The sequence below is a fragment of the Oncorhynchus keta genome, chromosome 7 (genome assembly GCF_023373465.1).
Source record: "Oncorhynchus keta strain PuntledgeMale-10-30-2019 chromosome 7, Oket_V2, whole genome shotgun sequence".
In the NCBI taxonomy this organism is placed as follows: Eukaryota; Metazoa; Chordata; class Actinopteri; order Salmoniformes; family Salmonidae; genus Oncorhynchus; species Oncorhynchus keta.
In genome coordinates, this window is record NC_068427.1 from 17321020 (window position 1) to 17338955 (window position 17936).

The 17936-nt window shown below is 42.5% G+C and overlaps 1 protein-coding gene across 14 annotated transcripts in view; it reads left to right on the top strand.

Moving 5' to 3' along the window:
• tns1b (tensin 1b) overlaps positions 1-17936 on the top strand; it is a 287235-nt gene that overhangs the window by 216594 nt on the left and 52705 nt on the right. For all 14 annotated transcript variants that reach the window (XM_052522076.1, XM_052522083.1, XM_052522080.1 and 11 more), the window contains 4 exons: positions 2786-2861; positions 9951-10080; positions 10242-10307; positions 10528-10644. In XM_052522076.1, coding sequence (XP_052378036.1) covers positions 2786-2861; positions 9951-10080; positions 10242-10307; positions 10528-10644 — 389 coding nt within the window. The remainder of the gene's footprint in view (positions 1-2785; positions 2862-9950; positions 10081-10241; positions 10308-10527; positions 10645-17936) is intronic.

Sequence of the window (17936 nt, forward strand, 5' to 3'; positions counted from 1 at the left end):
GTCTCTAGTTTCCCAGCCCCCGTCTCTACTTCCCCAGCCCCGTCTCTAGTTTCCCAGCCCCGGTCTCTAGTGCCCCATTCTCTAGTTTCCCAGCCCCAGTCTCTAGTGCCCCATTGTCTAGTTTCCCAGCCCCAGTCTCTAGTTCCACAGCCCCATTCTCTAGTTTCCCAGCCACTGTCTCTAGTTTCCCAGCCCCAGTCTCTAGTTCCCCAGTCTCTAGTTCCCCAGCCCCAGTCTCTAGTTCCCCAGCCCCAGTCTCTAGTTTCCCAGCCCCATTCTCTAGTTTCCCAGCCCCAGTCTCTAGTTTCCCAGCCCCAGTCTCTAGTTCCCCAGCCCCAGTCTCTAGTTCTCCAGCCCCAGTCTCTAGTTCTCCAGCCCCAGTCTCTAGTTCCCCAGCCCCAGTCTCTAGTTCCCCAGCCCCAGTCTCTAGTTCCCCAGCCCCAGTCTCTAGTTCCCCAGTCTCTAGTTTCCCAGCCCCAGTCTCTAGTGCCACAGTCTCTAGTTTCCCAGCCCCAGTCTCTAGTGCCCCAGTCTCTAGTCCCCAGTCTCTAGTTCCCCAGTCTCTAGTGCCCCAGTCTCTAGTTTCCCAGCCCCAGTCTCTAGTGCCACAGTCTCTAGTTTCCCAGCCCCAGTCTCTAGTGCCACAGTCTCTAGTTTCCCAGCCCCAGTCTCTAGTGCCCCAGTCTCTAGTGCCCCAGTCTCTAGTTCCCCAGCCCCAGTCTCTAGTTTCCCAGCCCGTCTCTAGTAGCCTCCGTCTCTAGTTTCCCAGCCCCCGTCTCTACTTCCCCAGCCCCGTCTCTAGTTTCCCAGCCCCAGTCTCTAGTGCCCCATTCTCTAGTTTCCCAGCCCCAGTCTCTAGTGCCCCATTGTCTAGTTTCCCAGCCCCAGTCTCTAGTTCCACAGCCCCATTCTCTAGTTTCCCAGCCACTGTCTCTAGTTTCCCAGCCCCAGTCTCTAGTTCCCCAGTCTCTAGTTCCCCAGTCTCTAGTTCCCCAGCCCCAGTCTCTAGTTCCCCAGCCCCATTCTCTAGTTTCCCGGCCACCGTCTCTAGTTTCCCCGCCCCAGTCTCTTGTTCCCCAGCCCCAGTCTCTAGTTACCCAGCCCCGGTCTCTAGTTCCCCAGCCCCAGTCTCTAGTTCCCCAGCCCCAGTCTCTAGTTCCCCAGCCCCCGTCTCTAGTTCCCCAGCCCCCGTCTCTAGTTCCCCAGCCCCCGTCTCTAGTTCCCCAGCCCCCGTCTCTAGTTCCCCAGCCCCAGTCTCTAGTTCCCCTGCCCCCGTCTCTAGTTCCCCAGCCCCCGTCTCTAGTTCCCCATCCCCCGTCTCTAGTTCCCCAGCCCCAGTCTCTAGTTCCCCAGCCCCAGTCTCTAGTTCCCCATCCCCAGTCTCTAGTTCCCCATCCCCCGTCTCTAGTTCCCCAGCCCCCGTCTCTAGTTCCCCAGCCCCCGTCTCTAGTTCCCCAGCCCCAGTCTCTAGTTCCCCAGCCCCAGTCTCTAGTTCCCCATCCCCAGTCTCTAGTTCCCCATCCCCCGTCTCTAGTTCCCCAGCCCCAGTCTCTAGTTCCCCAGCCCCCGTCTCTAGTTCCCCAGCCCCCGTCTCTAGTTCCCCAGCCCCCGTCTCTAGTTCCCCAGCCCCAGTCTCTAGTTCCCCAGCCCCAGTCTCTAGTTCCCCAGCCCCAGTCTCTAGTTCCCCAGCCCCCGTCTCTAGTTCCCCAGCCCCCGTCTCTAGTTCCCCAGCCCCCGTCTCTAGTTCCCCAGCCTCCGTCTCTAGTTCCCCAGCCCCAGTCTCTAGTTCCCCAGCCCCCATCTCTAGTTCTCCAGCCCCCGTCTCTAGTTCCCCAGCCCACGATGTTCCAGCCTGGTGTTATGATCAGTAGTAGTGTTATTAGTAACTGGAGGAGCCAGTGAAATAAGCAGACTTGGATGTGTGTGGACACCCCAGGGCCTTGCTGAAGGACCCCTACAGAGACCCAGGCAGGAAATGATGAATTATACAGCTTTGTGCAGATGTTTGAGCATACAGGAGGGCATACCCACAGATGGCAGGACAAATGAGGGCACTCCAGGTGGCACTCCTTACATGGTCCCCTCCACTTTACATTTCCTTCCTTCCTAGTCTATGTATTGATAAAATGTATAGTATATTCATGTACTGTATATCTGGTGTGTGTGTGTGTGCCAGCGGAGACTGCTGAGGGGAGGACGTCATGCATGGAAACCATGTGTTTTGATGTATTTGATACCATTCCACTCATTTTTCTTCGGCCATTACCACGAGTCCGTTCTCTCCAATTAAGGTGCCACCAACTTCCTGTGGTGTGTGCATACGTGCGTGTGTAGGTCAGGAGACGGCAACAGGCACATTTTAGTTTTTGGTTTAAAAAAATATTGTAAAATCACCAGGAATTCAGCAAAACGTGTTTAATATGTAAGACATATTTTCCCAAGTATTACTACAAATAAAAGAGACATACAGTTGAATTCGGAAGTTTACATACACCTTAGCCAAATACATTTAAAATGTTTTTCACAATTCCTGACATTTAATCCTAGTAAAAATTCCCTTTCTTAGGTCAGTTAGGATCACCACTTTATTTTAAGAATGTGAAAATAATAGAGAGAATGATTTATCTCAGCTTTGATTTATTTAATCACATTCCCAGACGTTTACTTACATACACTCAATTAGTATTTGGTAGCATTGCCTTTAAATTGTACCATGATAATGTGCATCATGTGATGTTGTGTTAACAAGAGTAAACCTTCTTTTGCTCTCTGTGTGTGTTTACAGTAATGTCCAGGGAGACAGCCAGACCAGCATCTGCATCACTATTGAGCCTGGCCTGCTGCTGAAGGGGGACATTCTGGTAAGGAACACCAGCTCTTCACTGAGTGACATGGAGAAGTGTACTGTACATGGATTTTGGGAGTGTTTATTATGGTAAGGTATTAACCCCCTCAAATGAGAGGATAGTGGATTGACCTCTGTTGGGGAATGCAATTTATTTGAACCACATTGAGTCCAAATGCTTTACATTATGTGCAAATACAGTATGTTTGTCCCTAATGCTTTAATAGGCCCCATTCATGAAAGCAGCAACGCTGTAAAAACTAGAGGTAAGGACAGTTGGCATGTGCCCACTACCCCCTATAACACACAGTATGCAGGCTGTAACAATGTCTACACTGTATTTCTGATCAATTTGATGTTATTTTAATAGACATAAATCAACTTTTCTTTCAAAAAAAGGACATGACCCCCAACTTTGGAACAGTAAAATATATATATATACGTATGTATGTATGTATGTATGTGTGTGTGTGTGTGTGTGTGTGTGTGTGTGTGCGTGTGCGTGCGTGCGCGCGTGCGTGCGTGCGTTTTAAGTAATATGATTTTTTTTATTAATTGATACACAATGCATGAAAACCTGGTCCTGAGTCCGTCTCCATGACTACAGATGAAACGAAGTAAAGTAATACAGTTATGTTATGTTATATTCACAGGCATCAGCATCCATTAGGGTTCCATTAGTTAGCAGATACAATGTACGCTTTAAGTATCTGTTTTGGGGCCAAGTGATGTTGCCTACGGTAAGTGCTGCTTTCAAATCGCTAGCATGTAAAAATGACTTACTTCCTCTTCAAAACGATGCTGGAAATATTATAGTTCAATTGCACTCGAGTTTTAAGGCAAGAATAAGAATACTTTATTGTAAATGTTCCTTACAAGTCCATGAAAATGTATCTTTAGCACAGACAAAAAGCATATAGCTTCAGTTGCCTGTTCTATAAGGCACCGATTGATTTGGCATGCACATTGGTGACATAATTTGTGTCAAAGCAATTTGAAAGCAGCACTTACCGTAGGCAATATCACTTGGCCCCAAAACAGATACTTTGGCAGATGCGTACATTGTATCTGCTAACTAATGGAACCCTAATGGATGCTGATGCCTATGAATATAACATTGACTGAAAACACTTTTCTGCTTTATTACTTTACATTTTTCCATCTGTAGTCATGGAGACAGACTCAGGAGCAGGTTTTTGTGCATTGTCCTCTGTGTGGAACACTTCAATTAATTTAAAAAATACAATAACATTTGACTTATAAATACATATATACATACAGTACCAGTCAAACATTTGGAAACACCTACTCATTCCAGGCTTTTTCTTTATTTTTACTTTTTTATACATTGTAGAATAATGGTGATGACATCAAAACTATGAAAAAACAAATATAGAATCTTATACTAACCAAAAAAGTGTTAAACAAAATCAAAATATATTTTATATTTGAGATTCTTCAAAGTAGACACCCTTTGCCTTGATGACAGCTTTGCACACTCTTGGTAAGAACAGCTCGAGGAAGCAAAGAGAAACAGCTTTTCATCATTACTTAAAGTCATGAAGGTCAGTAAATCTGGAAAATGTCAAAAACCCACTAAAATAAAACTGGCTCTCATGAGGACACACACAGGAAAGGAAGACCCAGAGTTACCTCTGCTGCAGAGGATAAATTCAGTAGAGTTAACTGCACCTCAGATTACAGCCCAAATAAATGCTTCATAGAGTTCAAGTAACAGATACATCTCGACATAAACTGTTCAGAGGAGACTGTGTGAATCAAGCCTTCATGGTCGATTTGCTGCAAAGAAACCACTACTAAAGGACACCAATAATAAGAAGACACTTACGTGGGACAAAAAACACTAGAAATGGACATTCGACCTGTGGAAATCTGTCCTTTGGTCTGATGAATCCACATTTGAGATTGTTGGTTCCAACCACTGTGTCTTTGTGAGACGCAGAGTAGATGAACGGATGGTCTCAGCATGTGTGGTTCCCACCGTGAAGCATGGAGGAGGAGGTGTGATGGTATGGTGGTGCTTTGCTGGTGACAATGTCAGTGATTTATTTAGAATTAAATGCACACTTAACCAGCATGGCTACCACAGCATTCTTCAGCGATACGCCATCCAATCTGTTTTGCGCTTTGTGAGATTATCATTTATTTTTCAACAGGACAATGACCCAAACTACACCTTCAAGCTGTGTAAGGTCTATTTGACCAAGAAGAAGAGTGATGGAGTGCTGCATCCGATTACCTGGCCTCCACAATCATCTGACCTCATCCCAATTGAGATGGTTTGGGATTAATTGGCCTGTGATGGAAGAGCAGCCAGCAAGTGCTCAGCAAATGTGGGAACTCCTTCAAGACTGTTGGAAATGCATTCCATATGTACTCGGTTGCAGCACTCTGGAACCAACGTTAGCACAAGAACTGTTTGTTGGGAGCTTCATTAAATGGGTTTCCATGGCCGAGCAGCCTTACACAAGCTTAGGATCACCATGCGCAATGTCAAGCGTAGACTAGGGTGGTGTAAAGCTCGCCGCTATTGGACTCGGGAGCAGTGGAAACACGTTCTCACACATCACCATCTGGCAGACCAATAGACACATCTGGGTTTGGCGGATGCCAGGAGAACACTACATGCCCGAATGCAAAGTGCCAAGTTTGGTGGTTGAGGAATTAATGGTCTGGGGCTGTTTTTCATGGTTCGGGCTAGGCCCCTTACTTCCAGTGATGGGAAATCTTAACACTACAGCATACAATGACATTCTGGACGATTCTCTGCATCCAACTTTGAAAATGTATGCAGTCACTACTGTAAGTTGCTCTGTATAAGAGTGTCTGCTAAATGACTAAAATGTAAAATGTAAACTTTGTGGCTACAGTTTGGAGAAGGCCCTTTCCTGTTTCTTCATGACAATGCCCCTGGGCACAAAATGAGATCCATACAGAAATTTTTTATCGAGAGATCGGTGGGGAAGAACTTGACTGGCCTGCACAGAGCCCTGATCTCAACTTGGAATTAATTGAAACGCCGACTTCGAGCCAGGCCAAATTGCCCAACATTTGTGCCCGACCTCACTAATGCTCTTGTGGCTGAATGGAAGCAAGTCCCCGCAGCAATGTTCCAACATCTAGTAGAAAGCCTTACCAGAAGAGCGGAGGCTGTTATTGCAGCAAAAGGGGGACCAACTTCATGTTAATGTCCTTGATTTTGCAATGAGACGTTCGATGAGCAGGTGTCCTCATACTTATGGCTATGTAGTATATATTTTCAGTGTCTTCGGGAAGTATTCAGACACCTTGATTTTTTTCCCATTTTGTTACATTACAGCCTTATTCTAAATGGATTACATTTAAAAAGTTATCATCAATCTACTACACACAATACCCCATAAAGACAAAGCAAAAACATTTTTTTTTAAATGTTTTCAAATGTATAAAAATAATCAGAAATATCTTATTTACATAAATATTCAGACTCTTCGCTATGAGACTCGAAATTGAGCTTAGTGTTTCCATTGATCATCCTTGAGATGTTTCTACAACTTGATTGGTGTCCACCTGTGGTAAATTCAATTGATTGAACATGAATTGCAAAGGCACACACCTGTCTATATAAGGTCCCACAGTTGACAGTGTACTGTATGTCAGCGCAAAAACCAAGCCGTGATGTCGAAGGAATTGTCCGTAGAGCTCCGAGACAGGATTGTGTCGAGGCACAGATATGGGGAAGGGTACCAAAACATATCTGCAGCATTGAAGGTCCCCAAGAACACAGTGGACTTTATCATAATTTGTTTTATTTTAAACTTTATTTAACTAGGCAAGTCAGTTAAGAACAAATTCTTATTTACATTGACGGCCTACCAAAAGGCATAAGGCCTCCTACCGGGACGGTGGCTGGGATTAAAAATAAAAATAACTAAAATAAAAATATAGGACAAAACACACATCAGGAGAAGAGAGACAAAACAACACTTTATAAAGAGAGACCTAAGACAACAACATAGCATGGTAGCAACACATGACAACACAAATGGAAGAAGTTTGGAACCACCAAGTCTCTTCCGAGAGCTGGCCGCCTGGCCAAACTGAGCAAGTGGAGGAGAAGGGCCTTGGTCATGGAGGTGACCAAGAACCAGATGATCACTCTGACAGAGCTCCAGAGTTCCTCTGTGGAGATGGGACAACAAGCCTGAAGGACAACCATCTCTGCAGCACTCCATCAATCAGGCCTTTATGGTAAAGTGGCCAGACGGAAGACCCTCCTCAGTAAAAGGCACATGACAGCTCGCTTGGAGTTAGGGTTATACTCTCAGGCCATGAGAAACACGATTCTCTGGTCTGATGAAACCAAGATTGAACTTTTTGGCTTGAATGCCAAGCGTCACATCTGGAGGACACCTGGCACCATCCCTACGGTGAAGCATGGTGGTGGCAGCATCATGCTGTGGGGATGTTTTTCAGCAGCAGGGACTGGGAGACTAGTCACGATCGAGGGAAAGATGAATGGAGCAAGGCACAGAGAGATCCTTGATGAAAACCTGCTCCGGAGCATTCAGGACCTCAGACTGGGGCGAAGGTTCACCTCCCAACAGGACAATGACCATAAGCACACAGCCAAGACAATGCAGGAATGGAGAAGTCTCTGAATGTCTTTGAGTGGCCCAGCCAGACCCGGACTGGAACCCGATCTAACATCGCTGGAGAGACCTGAAAATAGCTGTGCAGCATCGCGCCCCATCCAACCTGACAGAGTTTGAGAGGATCTGCAGAGAAGAATGTGAGAAACTCCCCAAATACACGTGTGCCAAACTTGTAGCATCAAACACAAGAAGACTTGAATTTGTAATCGCTGCCAAAGTTGCCTCAACAAAGTACTGAGTAAAGTGTCTGAATACTTATGTAAATGTGTTTTTTTATTTTTTATAAATAAAAATATGGGGTCATTATGGGGTATTGTACAGTGGCTTGCAAAAGTATTCACCACCCTTGGCATTTTTCCTATGTTGTTTTCTTACAACTTGGAATTAAAATATATTTTTAATGTTTTTTTATCATTTGATTCACACAACATGCCTACCATTTTGAAGATGCAAAATATGTTTTATTGCGAAACAAACAAGATATAAGACAAAACGGAAAACTTGAGCATGCATAACTATTCACCGCCTCCCCCCTCCAAAGTCAATACTTTGTCGAGTCATCTTTTGCAGCAATTACAGCTGCAAGTCTCTTGGGGTATGTCTCTATGAGCTGGACACATCTAGCCACTGGGATTTTTACCCATCACTCAGGGCAGAACTGCTCCAACTCCTTCAAGTTGGATGGGTTCTGCTGGTGTACAGCATTCTAGAAGTCATACCATAGATTCTCAATTGGATTGAGGTCTGGGCTTTGACTTGGCCATTCCAAGACATTTAAATGATTCCCCTTAAACCACTTTGAGTGTTGCATTAACAGTATGCTTAGGGTCATTGACCTGCTGGAAGGTAAACCTCCGTCCCAGTCTCAAATCTCTGGAAGACTGAAACAGGTTTCCCTCAACAATTTCATGGTTCACTTCACTTATGTCGAGTGCAGCATTCAGCTTGGTTTAACCAGACTAGACGTGTAACATTTACACCAAAGCATATTGTTCCATGATGAACAGTGGCTGTCTATGGCCAACAATGTCTCAAAGTACGTTAAGTAATCATGGACATTGATTAGGCCATGCAACGGAAAGGGTTTTTGAATGTTTTGCAACTGAAAACCAAATTGGACAAGTCTTTGTTGTCCCTCCCTGTTTCAGTCATTTTTTTCTCCATTTGTGCCTAATGAACAGGACACTTGTCTTATCAGGGTTATGAGGCTAAATAAACAATAATTCCAGACAAATGGAAGTGTTCTTCAGGCTGTATACCCTTAAAGCTGTTCAGTACGCTTACTCCAGTTTCCAAGCCCAGCTCTGCCACAGTTGTTTGTGCAGTGTTTCGTTTGGGCCAAGCACAAAAGCTAAATATTCCTTGTATACCTGTAAATGTGAGGTCCTTGTAAAAGTTCTGGCCAACCCGTAGCCAGGGTGAATCACAGTGGGGTAGAGAGTGAAGAGTTTCCTGTGTAGGGTTTACAAGGCTTTAAAAGGCTCTTGTGTGGATAGCAATGGTCTGGATAACAGTGCTTTTGTTTGGGAAGGCAAGCCATACATTTACAGGGCTATATATAAAAACAAAACTGCTTTCTCTAGCACACTGCCAAATTCCCTGAAAAAGGATTGTGCTGTGAATCTAGCTGGTATGTTATCCACAGGTATTTCACAATGACATGTAGCTTGCAGACTTGGGTCCTGCTCTGGATTTAGTTTGCCCAACATTGTGTTACGTCAGATGTCCTTCTGCACTGATCTGTCTGATAACTCGCAGACACTATAGATAAAAAAAAATGTAGTCTGGCTACAATACACTGTCATAACATTATGTTACCAAGGTGACCCCCTTTCATCCTCGAAGAGTCAGAGTTAATCTTACCAATAATGAAAAAAACTAGAGTCAGATTCTGCACTTGCAGATTTTTTTTTTAGAACAGTCCCATAACTTTGATGCAATACAACTTCATCAGCAAGTTGGCAAACTACTGTAGCTACACTAATGGTCATTCAAACATGCTAGCACTGAGCTGTTAACTTGGAACAAGTTTGCTATTCTGATCGAGCATGTTTTGTCGTAGTAGCCACTAGCCAGTGAGTGTCAGTCTGAGTTCCACGATTTGCTAGACATTTGGCTCCTGGAGACGCTTGTCACATTAGAATGATGTCATCTGACAGAAGAAAATGGTTTGCCCGTTACAATGAAGTCCTAAAAGTGCAAAACTCCAATCTAAATTGAGTCCACCTTCAAAAGTGTTTTTCAGTTGTGCTAGTGATCTTAAGACTGTGAACGTCCCTCAGAAGTCTGCAACAAAGTTAATTAAGGTCTCTAGGTGATCTTGGTGACTTGAGGACCGTGAAATCTACGAAAGCCTTGAGAATGTCTATTTTTGGGACTCCAAAAAAGTCTGTTCCTTAAACCAGAAAGGCCTCGTTTAATACAGTATTTATCTTGTTCTACCCTCCCAGCTGAAATGTTACCACAAGCACTTCAGAAGCCCACAGCGGGATGTGATATTCCGGGTGCAGTTCCATACCTGCGCTGTGCATGACTTGGGAATCGTCTTTGGGAAGGACGAGTTAGACGAGACCTTCAAGGGTAAAGACATTCCTAAATGTCGAGAAAACAAACCATAATGCATACAATATCTGTTAAACCTATTTGATGACCATATTTGCCAGTAACTTTTACATTCATAAGTTGAAATCTCTTGTCTTTGTTTTGAACATGAACACATTTTTTTCTCGTCCTCAAACCAGATGACAGATTCCCGGATTTTGGAAAGGTGGAATTTGTATTTTCCTTTGGACCAGAAAAAATCCATGGTAAGCATACCTGCTTCTCTTTTTTGGCCTCCATTTTCTCCAAGCAAATGAAAGCTCATTTAGAAAGAGAAAGGTGTTGAACTTGACATACATAACTTATGTTATGAGTATAGCTTTGGTCAATGATAAAGTACAGTATGTTCTGGTAATTCATTGTCAGAAAGAAGTCACCTGAATTAAGACGTTTGACCTCTTCTTTTAATGTTTTTTTTTCTCCCAGGTATGGACCACTTGGAGAATGGGCCCACTGTCTCAGTGGACTACAATACCCAAGATGCTCTAATCCGCTGGGACTCCAATGAGAACTTCAATCAGCATTGTGAGGACACTATGGATGGTGAGTACTAACACTTGCCATGCTTACTGGAGGTCTCCCTTTTCCCGGATGTACACTGTTTTCATGCTATGGTTTTGGTTGCCACAGCTTCAAGCTCCTCTCAACTAATGATATTGCGTGGCCAGAGCTATCTGTTGTACAAACTGGGATACCGTCACATACATTATGTTGATGGTATTGCATATGAATTGTTGATGGTCTTGCATATCAATTAGAGGTCGACCGACTATGATTTTTCAACACCGATACCGATACCGGACCAAAAAACGATACCGATTTAATCGGCTGATTTTAAAAAAAAATGTATACATTTGTAATAATGACAATTACAACAATACTGAATGAACAATGTACACTTTTTTATTTTAACTTTATATAAAACATAAATAAAATCTATTTAGTCTCAAATAAATAATGAAACATGTTCAATTTGATTTAAATAATGCAAAAACACAGTGTTGGAGAAGAAAGTAAAAGTGCAATATGTTCCATGTAAAAAAGCTAACTTTTAAGTTCCTTGCTCAGAACATGAGAACATATGAAAGCTTGTGGTTCAATATTCCCAGTTCTTCAATATTCCCAGTTAAGAAGTTTTAGCTTGTAGTTATTATAGGAATTATGACACGTCAACTATTTCTATCTATACCATTTATATTTCATATACCTTTGATTACTGGATGTTCTTATAGGCACTTTAGTATTGCCAGCCTAATCTCGGGAGTTGATATTCTTGAAGTCATAAACAGTGCTGTGGTTCAAGCATTGCTAAGAGCTGCTGGCAAACGCAGTAAAGTGCTGTATGAATGAATGCTTACACGCCTGCTGCTGCCTAGAACCACTCAGTCAGACTGCTCTATCACACATCAAATCATAGACTTAATTCTAATATAATAACCACAGAAATACGAGCCTTTGGTCATTAATATGGTCAAATCAGGAAACGTATCATTTTGAAAACGAAATGTTTATTCTTTCAGTGAAATACGGAACCGTTCCGTATTTTATCGATCTGGTGGCAACCCTAACACGGAACCCAAACTGGCTGCGCGTGTGCGCCATCGTGCATAAATGTATGTTGTCCCCCTACACTATACGCGATCACGACACACAGGTTAAAATAGCAAAAAAAACTGAACCAATGACATTAATTTGGGGACAGGTCGAAAATAATTAAACATGTATGGCAATTTAGCTAGTTAGCTTGCACTTGCTAGTTAATTTGTCCTATTTAGCTAGCTTGCTGTTGCTAGCTAATTTGTCCTGGAACATAAACATTGGGGTGTTATTTTACCTGAAATGCACGAGCTCCTCTACTCCACCCATTAAACCACACATAAAACGGCTAACTGAATCGTTCCTAGTCATCTCTCCTCCTTCCAGGCTTTTTCATCTTTGAACTTATATGGTGAATGGCTTCTAAACTTTCACAGTATTACCACGACTACCGGGAAAACAATTTGTCTTTCAATCACCCACGTGGATAGAACCAATGAGGAGATGACACGTGGGTACCTGCTTCTATTAACCAATGAGGAGATGGGAGAGGCAGGACATTCAGCGCGATCTGCGTCAGAAATAGAAAGGAGTTCTATTTTTGCCCTTGGCATCGCAGACGCTCGTTGGCGCGCGTGAGCAGTGTGGGTGCAATAATTGAATAACATGGATTTCTAAATCTATTTTGCGACGCTCGAGCATGCGACGTGTCCTGTCAGCATGTAAGTCTAAATATTGCTGTTACATTGCACAACCTTCAACGTTATGTCATAGTTATGTAAAATTCTGCCAAATTAGTTCACAGTTCGCAACGAGCCAGGCGGCCCAAACTGTTGCATATACCCTGACTCTGCTTGCACTGAACGTAAGAGAAGTGACACAATTTCCTTAGTTAATATTGCCTGCTAACAGGCAATATTAGCAGGCTGTTTGTGTCTACTCCTTCATAGTCTGCTGTGTGTCCTTTGTTGTTTGCTGTGTGCTTGAGAGAAAGGAGGAGGGAGGGAGGGAGGGAGGAAATAGATATTCTGTCAAAGCCTTAATGGAATTGAGAGACATTCACACACGTTCATCTCTCTAATCTCCAGGACTAGGCAGGTCAACCCCAGGTCACAGAGGACTTGTGTCATGCAAGCCATCTATTGAAGTAATTGCCTTCTACATAAATCAGTAAATTCTGTTGAAATTGAAATACCCCTCCAAACCTGAGGTTTATGCTTAGGTTCCAGTTGTGTGAGATCTATACATGTTACCTGTTGGTAAACAATGACCAGAACCAAGTTCCAAGAGTCTGTTTATCTAGTGGATAAGATGGTCTTACCCTCTCTAATCCTTGGCTATTTTTTGCTGTTCTTTGCCTTTCGGGGGACATTGATAAGATACAGGTAACTGCCAAAATAAAGGAAACACTTGAGTAAATGTATAATGGTTCCTTAGTTAATTACGCAATTAACATCCCATCATGCTTAAGATCATGTATATAAATGCTGGGCAGGCCATTATTTTGGCTACTATGGCTATGCCCCCATAGGCTGACAATGCCCCCATCCACAGGGCATGAGTGGCACTGAATGGTTTCATGAGCATGAAAACAATGTATACCATATGCCAACCCAATTGAACACTTATGGGAGATACTGGAGCGGCACCTGAGACAGCGGATTCCACCATCATCAACAAAACACCGAATTATGGAATTACCCTTGGAAGAATGGTGTCGCATCCCTCCCATAGAGTTCCAGAGACTTATAGAATCTATGCCACGGTGCAGGCAGGTTGTTACCTTAACAAGCCTTGTAAACAGGCAGTCACTCGAAGGCATGGCTATGGAGTCATGTCTAAGATATGTCTTCAGTTACATTTACATTCCTCTGGTATTTCTGGTGGACTATGAAACAACAGGAGCGCACATACACACACACACACAAACCTAAGCCTAGCTCCTAACGCTAAAACCAACCCTAAACCTAATTCTAACACTCACACTAATTCTAACTTTAACCCTGAACACCCTATAAATAGTATTTGACCTTGTGGGAACCAACAAAATGTCCGCAGTTGGTCCATTTCTTGTTTTTGTACTATTCTTGTAGGGACTTAACTATTTAACTATTCCCCACAAGAATAGTTAAACATGTCCAGCTCTTCAGCATTCCCAGGGTGAGACATTCTGGGGTGTAGCAACAGGCAACGTAACATTCCTGATATTCCTAATCCTGGAGTGATGGTCACTCTCTGACCAAAGGGATACTTGCACACAGCCCAAAATGGAAGCGCTGCATCCTGTGGGTGTGATAGGGTTGTTGTTATTGTCTTCTTTCAGCAGTCTTCAAAATATTCTCTCACACTGTCTATTGGAGACAGAATTTGTGATTCTCCAATCGCTTGTTGCGAATATGTCAATCAATCAATCAATTAATCAATCAAGTTTGATATTCATTTTCTAGTCGTTTGTCTCTGAATTATACATTTGGATATAATACCTGTCACAGTATTACTGCTGATTCATATAGAATCATATGGAACAGCAATACACATGTGACAGACTGCTAGGGTATCTATATCTATTATTACTGATCTGATCAGTACTGAGCTCTGAAATAGTTTTTTGTTCAGTTTCTGGCCCTTTCTCGTAGCATTCCAACATGTTTTCCCAGGTTCCTTTTCTTGGTCCTCTGGATAAATGGGAGGGCAGAGGTCATGCCCATGACTATCTTCTTTATCACTCTGGCCATAAAATGTCCATCCCCTCACACCGTCACACCCATCTACAGCTTTAAATAGGTGTCACAGAAATATAAGAGGGGTCCAGCTCTCCTCTTGCAGCTTGTGTGTGTGTGTGTGTGTGTGTGTGTGTGTGTGTGTGTGTGTGTGTGTGTGTGTGTGTGTGTGTGTGTGTCCATCTGTCCGTGCACACGCGCACACACACTCATTCAGCACAATAACTATTCATTCCATTCTGAGGATGTAAGACATCATCTGTCGTGCCCATTGTATCCCCAAGCCTATGACTTAAAACAAGCCTATGAGCTTTGACCATGTTTTACATGACTCATATAGACATATCCCATTTACAATAACCTGAAAAGGTTTGTATTCCGGTTATGAGAAATCTAGGATGATCTAAGATGGGATACTGTGGCATGTACACATCTTATACAATGGGCGGGTCTAATCCTGAATGCTGATTGGTTAAAAGCACATTCCAGCCGGAGTCTATTCCACAAGTTACCACCGGCTAAATCTGTGACGTTAAAATGCCTCTTTACTCTGTTCCATCTGACTCTGCAATTCACTGTCTAATCAGCCATCCAGGCGAGTTCTAAACTTGATCTCCACTATAAAAAGCATCTAGACATTATCTCACATTTCTTTTAGACTAACATTTACTTTTCAACAGCGGATATTTGTATAAATCTTGCTGTCTGTCTCTCCGACATTTGTAAAATTGTTTCAAAATTCAAATTCGATCTCCAGCTGTCCCATAGTAATGAACGTAGAGGTCGGAACTAGACAGACAGCATTTCTGTGCCAGAGACAGACAGCATGAATCAGCTGACATCATTTTTATGGATATATACAAAGAAATGTCGATTGAAAAAGGTAAAACAAAATTAAGTACAGCTCGTTTGCAGTCTTTCCAGCTTCAGTTTGAAGTTATTGTGTTAGCTGTGTTGTTGGTTAGCTCCTCTGAACAACAGTGTATTGACGAGAGAGCACATTTTCTTGCCAGAGGATATATTGGTACATCTAAAACAAATGCAAAGGCCGTTCATCTGTCAAACCATTTTGACATTACAATATATCCTCCAAACTTTGTTACCAGTATGGCAATGGAACATTTAGAACAAACGGGCATTATTTGAATCCAGGCAAAAAGATTTGTGTCAAAATATCTTGTGGAAGGATTAAATAGTATGAATAAATTCATCAAAATAACGTGTTTTAATGAAAATATGTCAATCAATATGATTATGTTGGTAACCCGTGGTATTAAAGTTATAATGCCCTCAGGACATCTAGGGCCGGCAAACCTTTTATCCTAGGGGGGCATTAAATCAGGGTTGGGGGGCAGGACAAACCTTTTCCTAGGGGTAGACACATGAGGGTACTAAACGGAATAGGCTACCCAACTAGCACATAACATTCTGAGAACCATATGTTTCTTAGAGATTGGTGAGAGCGTGGTTGTCCTACGATTATTTTGCAGAAACATCCTTCCCACAACGTTCTGGGAATGGTGCAGGTTACCCAGGTAACACATAACATTATGAGAACCGAATGTTTCTTAGGTGGGAATTCCAGTACGTCAGCATAACGTTTTCTACAGTGTACCTCATGCTTCTATTTAGTCAGAACATTCAGAGAACCTTCAGAAAAACTTAAGAAAAACGTATCCGCGTTCCGTCAACAGGACAGATTTTCGAGTAACAACAAATGTCGGTACATAGAAGTGTCTCATATCGTCTGAAAGCTTAAATTCTTGTTAATATAACTGCACTGTCCAATTTACAGTAGCTATTACTGCAACAAAATGCCATGCTATTATTTGAGGAGAGCTCCTAACAACAAAACATTTTTTTCAACGGGATAGGTATGATAAATTCACCACTGAAGGTGAAATGTGTACTTACATTCTGAAATCTTGCTCTGACGTATCATCCAAAGGGTCCCAGAGATAACATGAAGTATCGTTTTGTTAAATACATTCTTGATCATATCCTAAAAAGGTCCAAATAGCACACGCAATCGATTTTGTATTTCCACTCGTTCAATTTGCAAAGAAAGAAATCTGTGAATATCTCACCCTAAACGCTGTTTGAACTAGTCAAATCACATTCAGAGATCCTAGAAGGTAACAAGACTTCACTATTTCATTAGGGTTGTAGTATATCCTATAGGACACCATATTTAGTCAGAGAGCGACACCTTCATGCCACGCCGATGACACGGGCGGCCATCACTTGAAGGTCTGTATCTTAGTCAAATAAGCACCAATCGGGGTCAAACAAAGCTAGTTAGATTGCCAATGAGCTGGGCTTTACGGGAGTATCTGGAAACCCCGTCTCAGTTGCAAAATATAGGCGCTAACCTTTTCAGCATGCCTTTTCGCTAACCTTCGACAGCATATGCCTTTTCCTTTTGGACACAGAGTTTTGAAGTCAATGAAACTGGTTGTTTTGCAAATGTTGAACTTATAATATGGCTACTTATACTTGGAAAGCTAAATCAAAGTCCAAGTATACAGATTTCACGATATTCTTGCAGAAAAATGGAATATGAATGCTAATGTCTCAATTACGATTTGCCCAAATGTACCTGGGTGGGGACTTGACACAAAAAGTCTTGTTGTTCACAATTTATCCATCTGAAACTTTGCACATACACTGCTCCCATCTTGTGGACACTATAAGAAGTACAACCAGAGTGATGGCTATTACTATGACCTTTCTCTTGCATTTCAAAGATGGTGGTAGAAAAATACCTGTTGGTTTTTTCTTTGTATTTTCTTCTTCCAAATCATATTATCCTACAGTCACTCTTCCTTTCAAATGGTACCAAGAATATGCATATCCTTGCTTCAGGGCTTGAGCTACAGGCAGTTAGATTTGGGTATGTCATTTAGGCGAAAATTGAATTTTTTAAGAAACAACGTTCTTCTGTGGGAATTTCAGCATAACTTTTTCTGCAGGTCTTATTGAAAATGCTCACAGAGCGTTATTTAATCACCTTTAATTAACCTATAATTTCCGTTCTCAAAATGTTAATAAAACCTCCCAAGAAAACTTTCAGAGAACCATAGTAAAATATTCTCAGAACTTCCTTGCAACCTAAACATTACCATTCCCATACATTCAGTTTTACCGGTCAGGAAACGTATGGCTTCCTTCCCAGAACCAATGGGAAACCAAAAACATATGTTCCCTCAACTTCCAAGGAACCAAATGTGCTAGCTGGGTATCAAGTCATGTCCACTGACTGACTGACCTTGACCAAGGCTATGTTCAATAGAGCACAACGCTGCGAATACTAGTTCAGATAGAAATATATTGGGTAGATCAGACATGCCTCTAATCTGTGGAGTAAGGCATCATGTCCACTCTATATCTGAACATGACCCCGAGCTTCAGCCAACAGGCTAACAGCTGCTCTTCTGCTTGTTAGATGTTCTCAAGGCTAATGTCTTCCCTTTCAGGGCCTCAACCCTGCAGGTCACTTCAAAGCAGTGGTTTATCACCAAATATTTTCTACTACTTGAGTACCGGCACCTCTTACAAAATACTTTCTCTGAAATACAA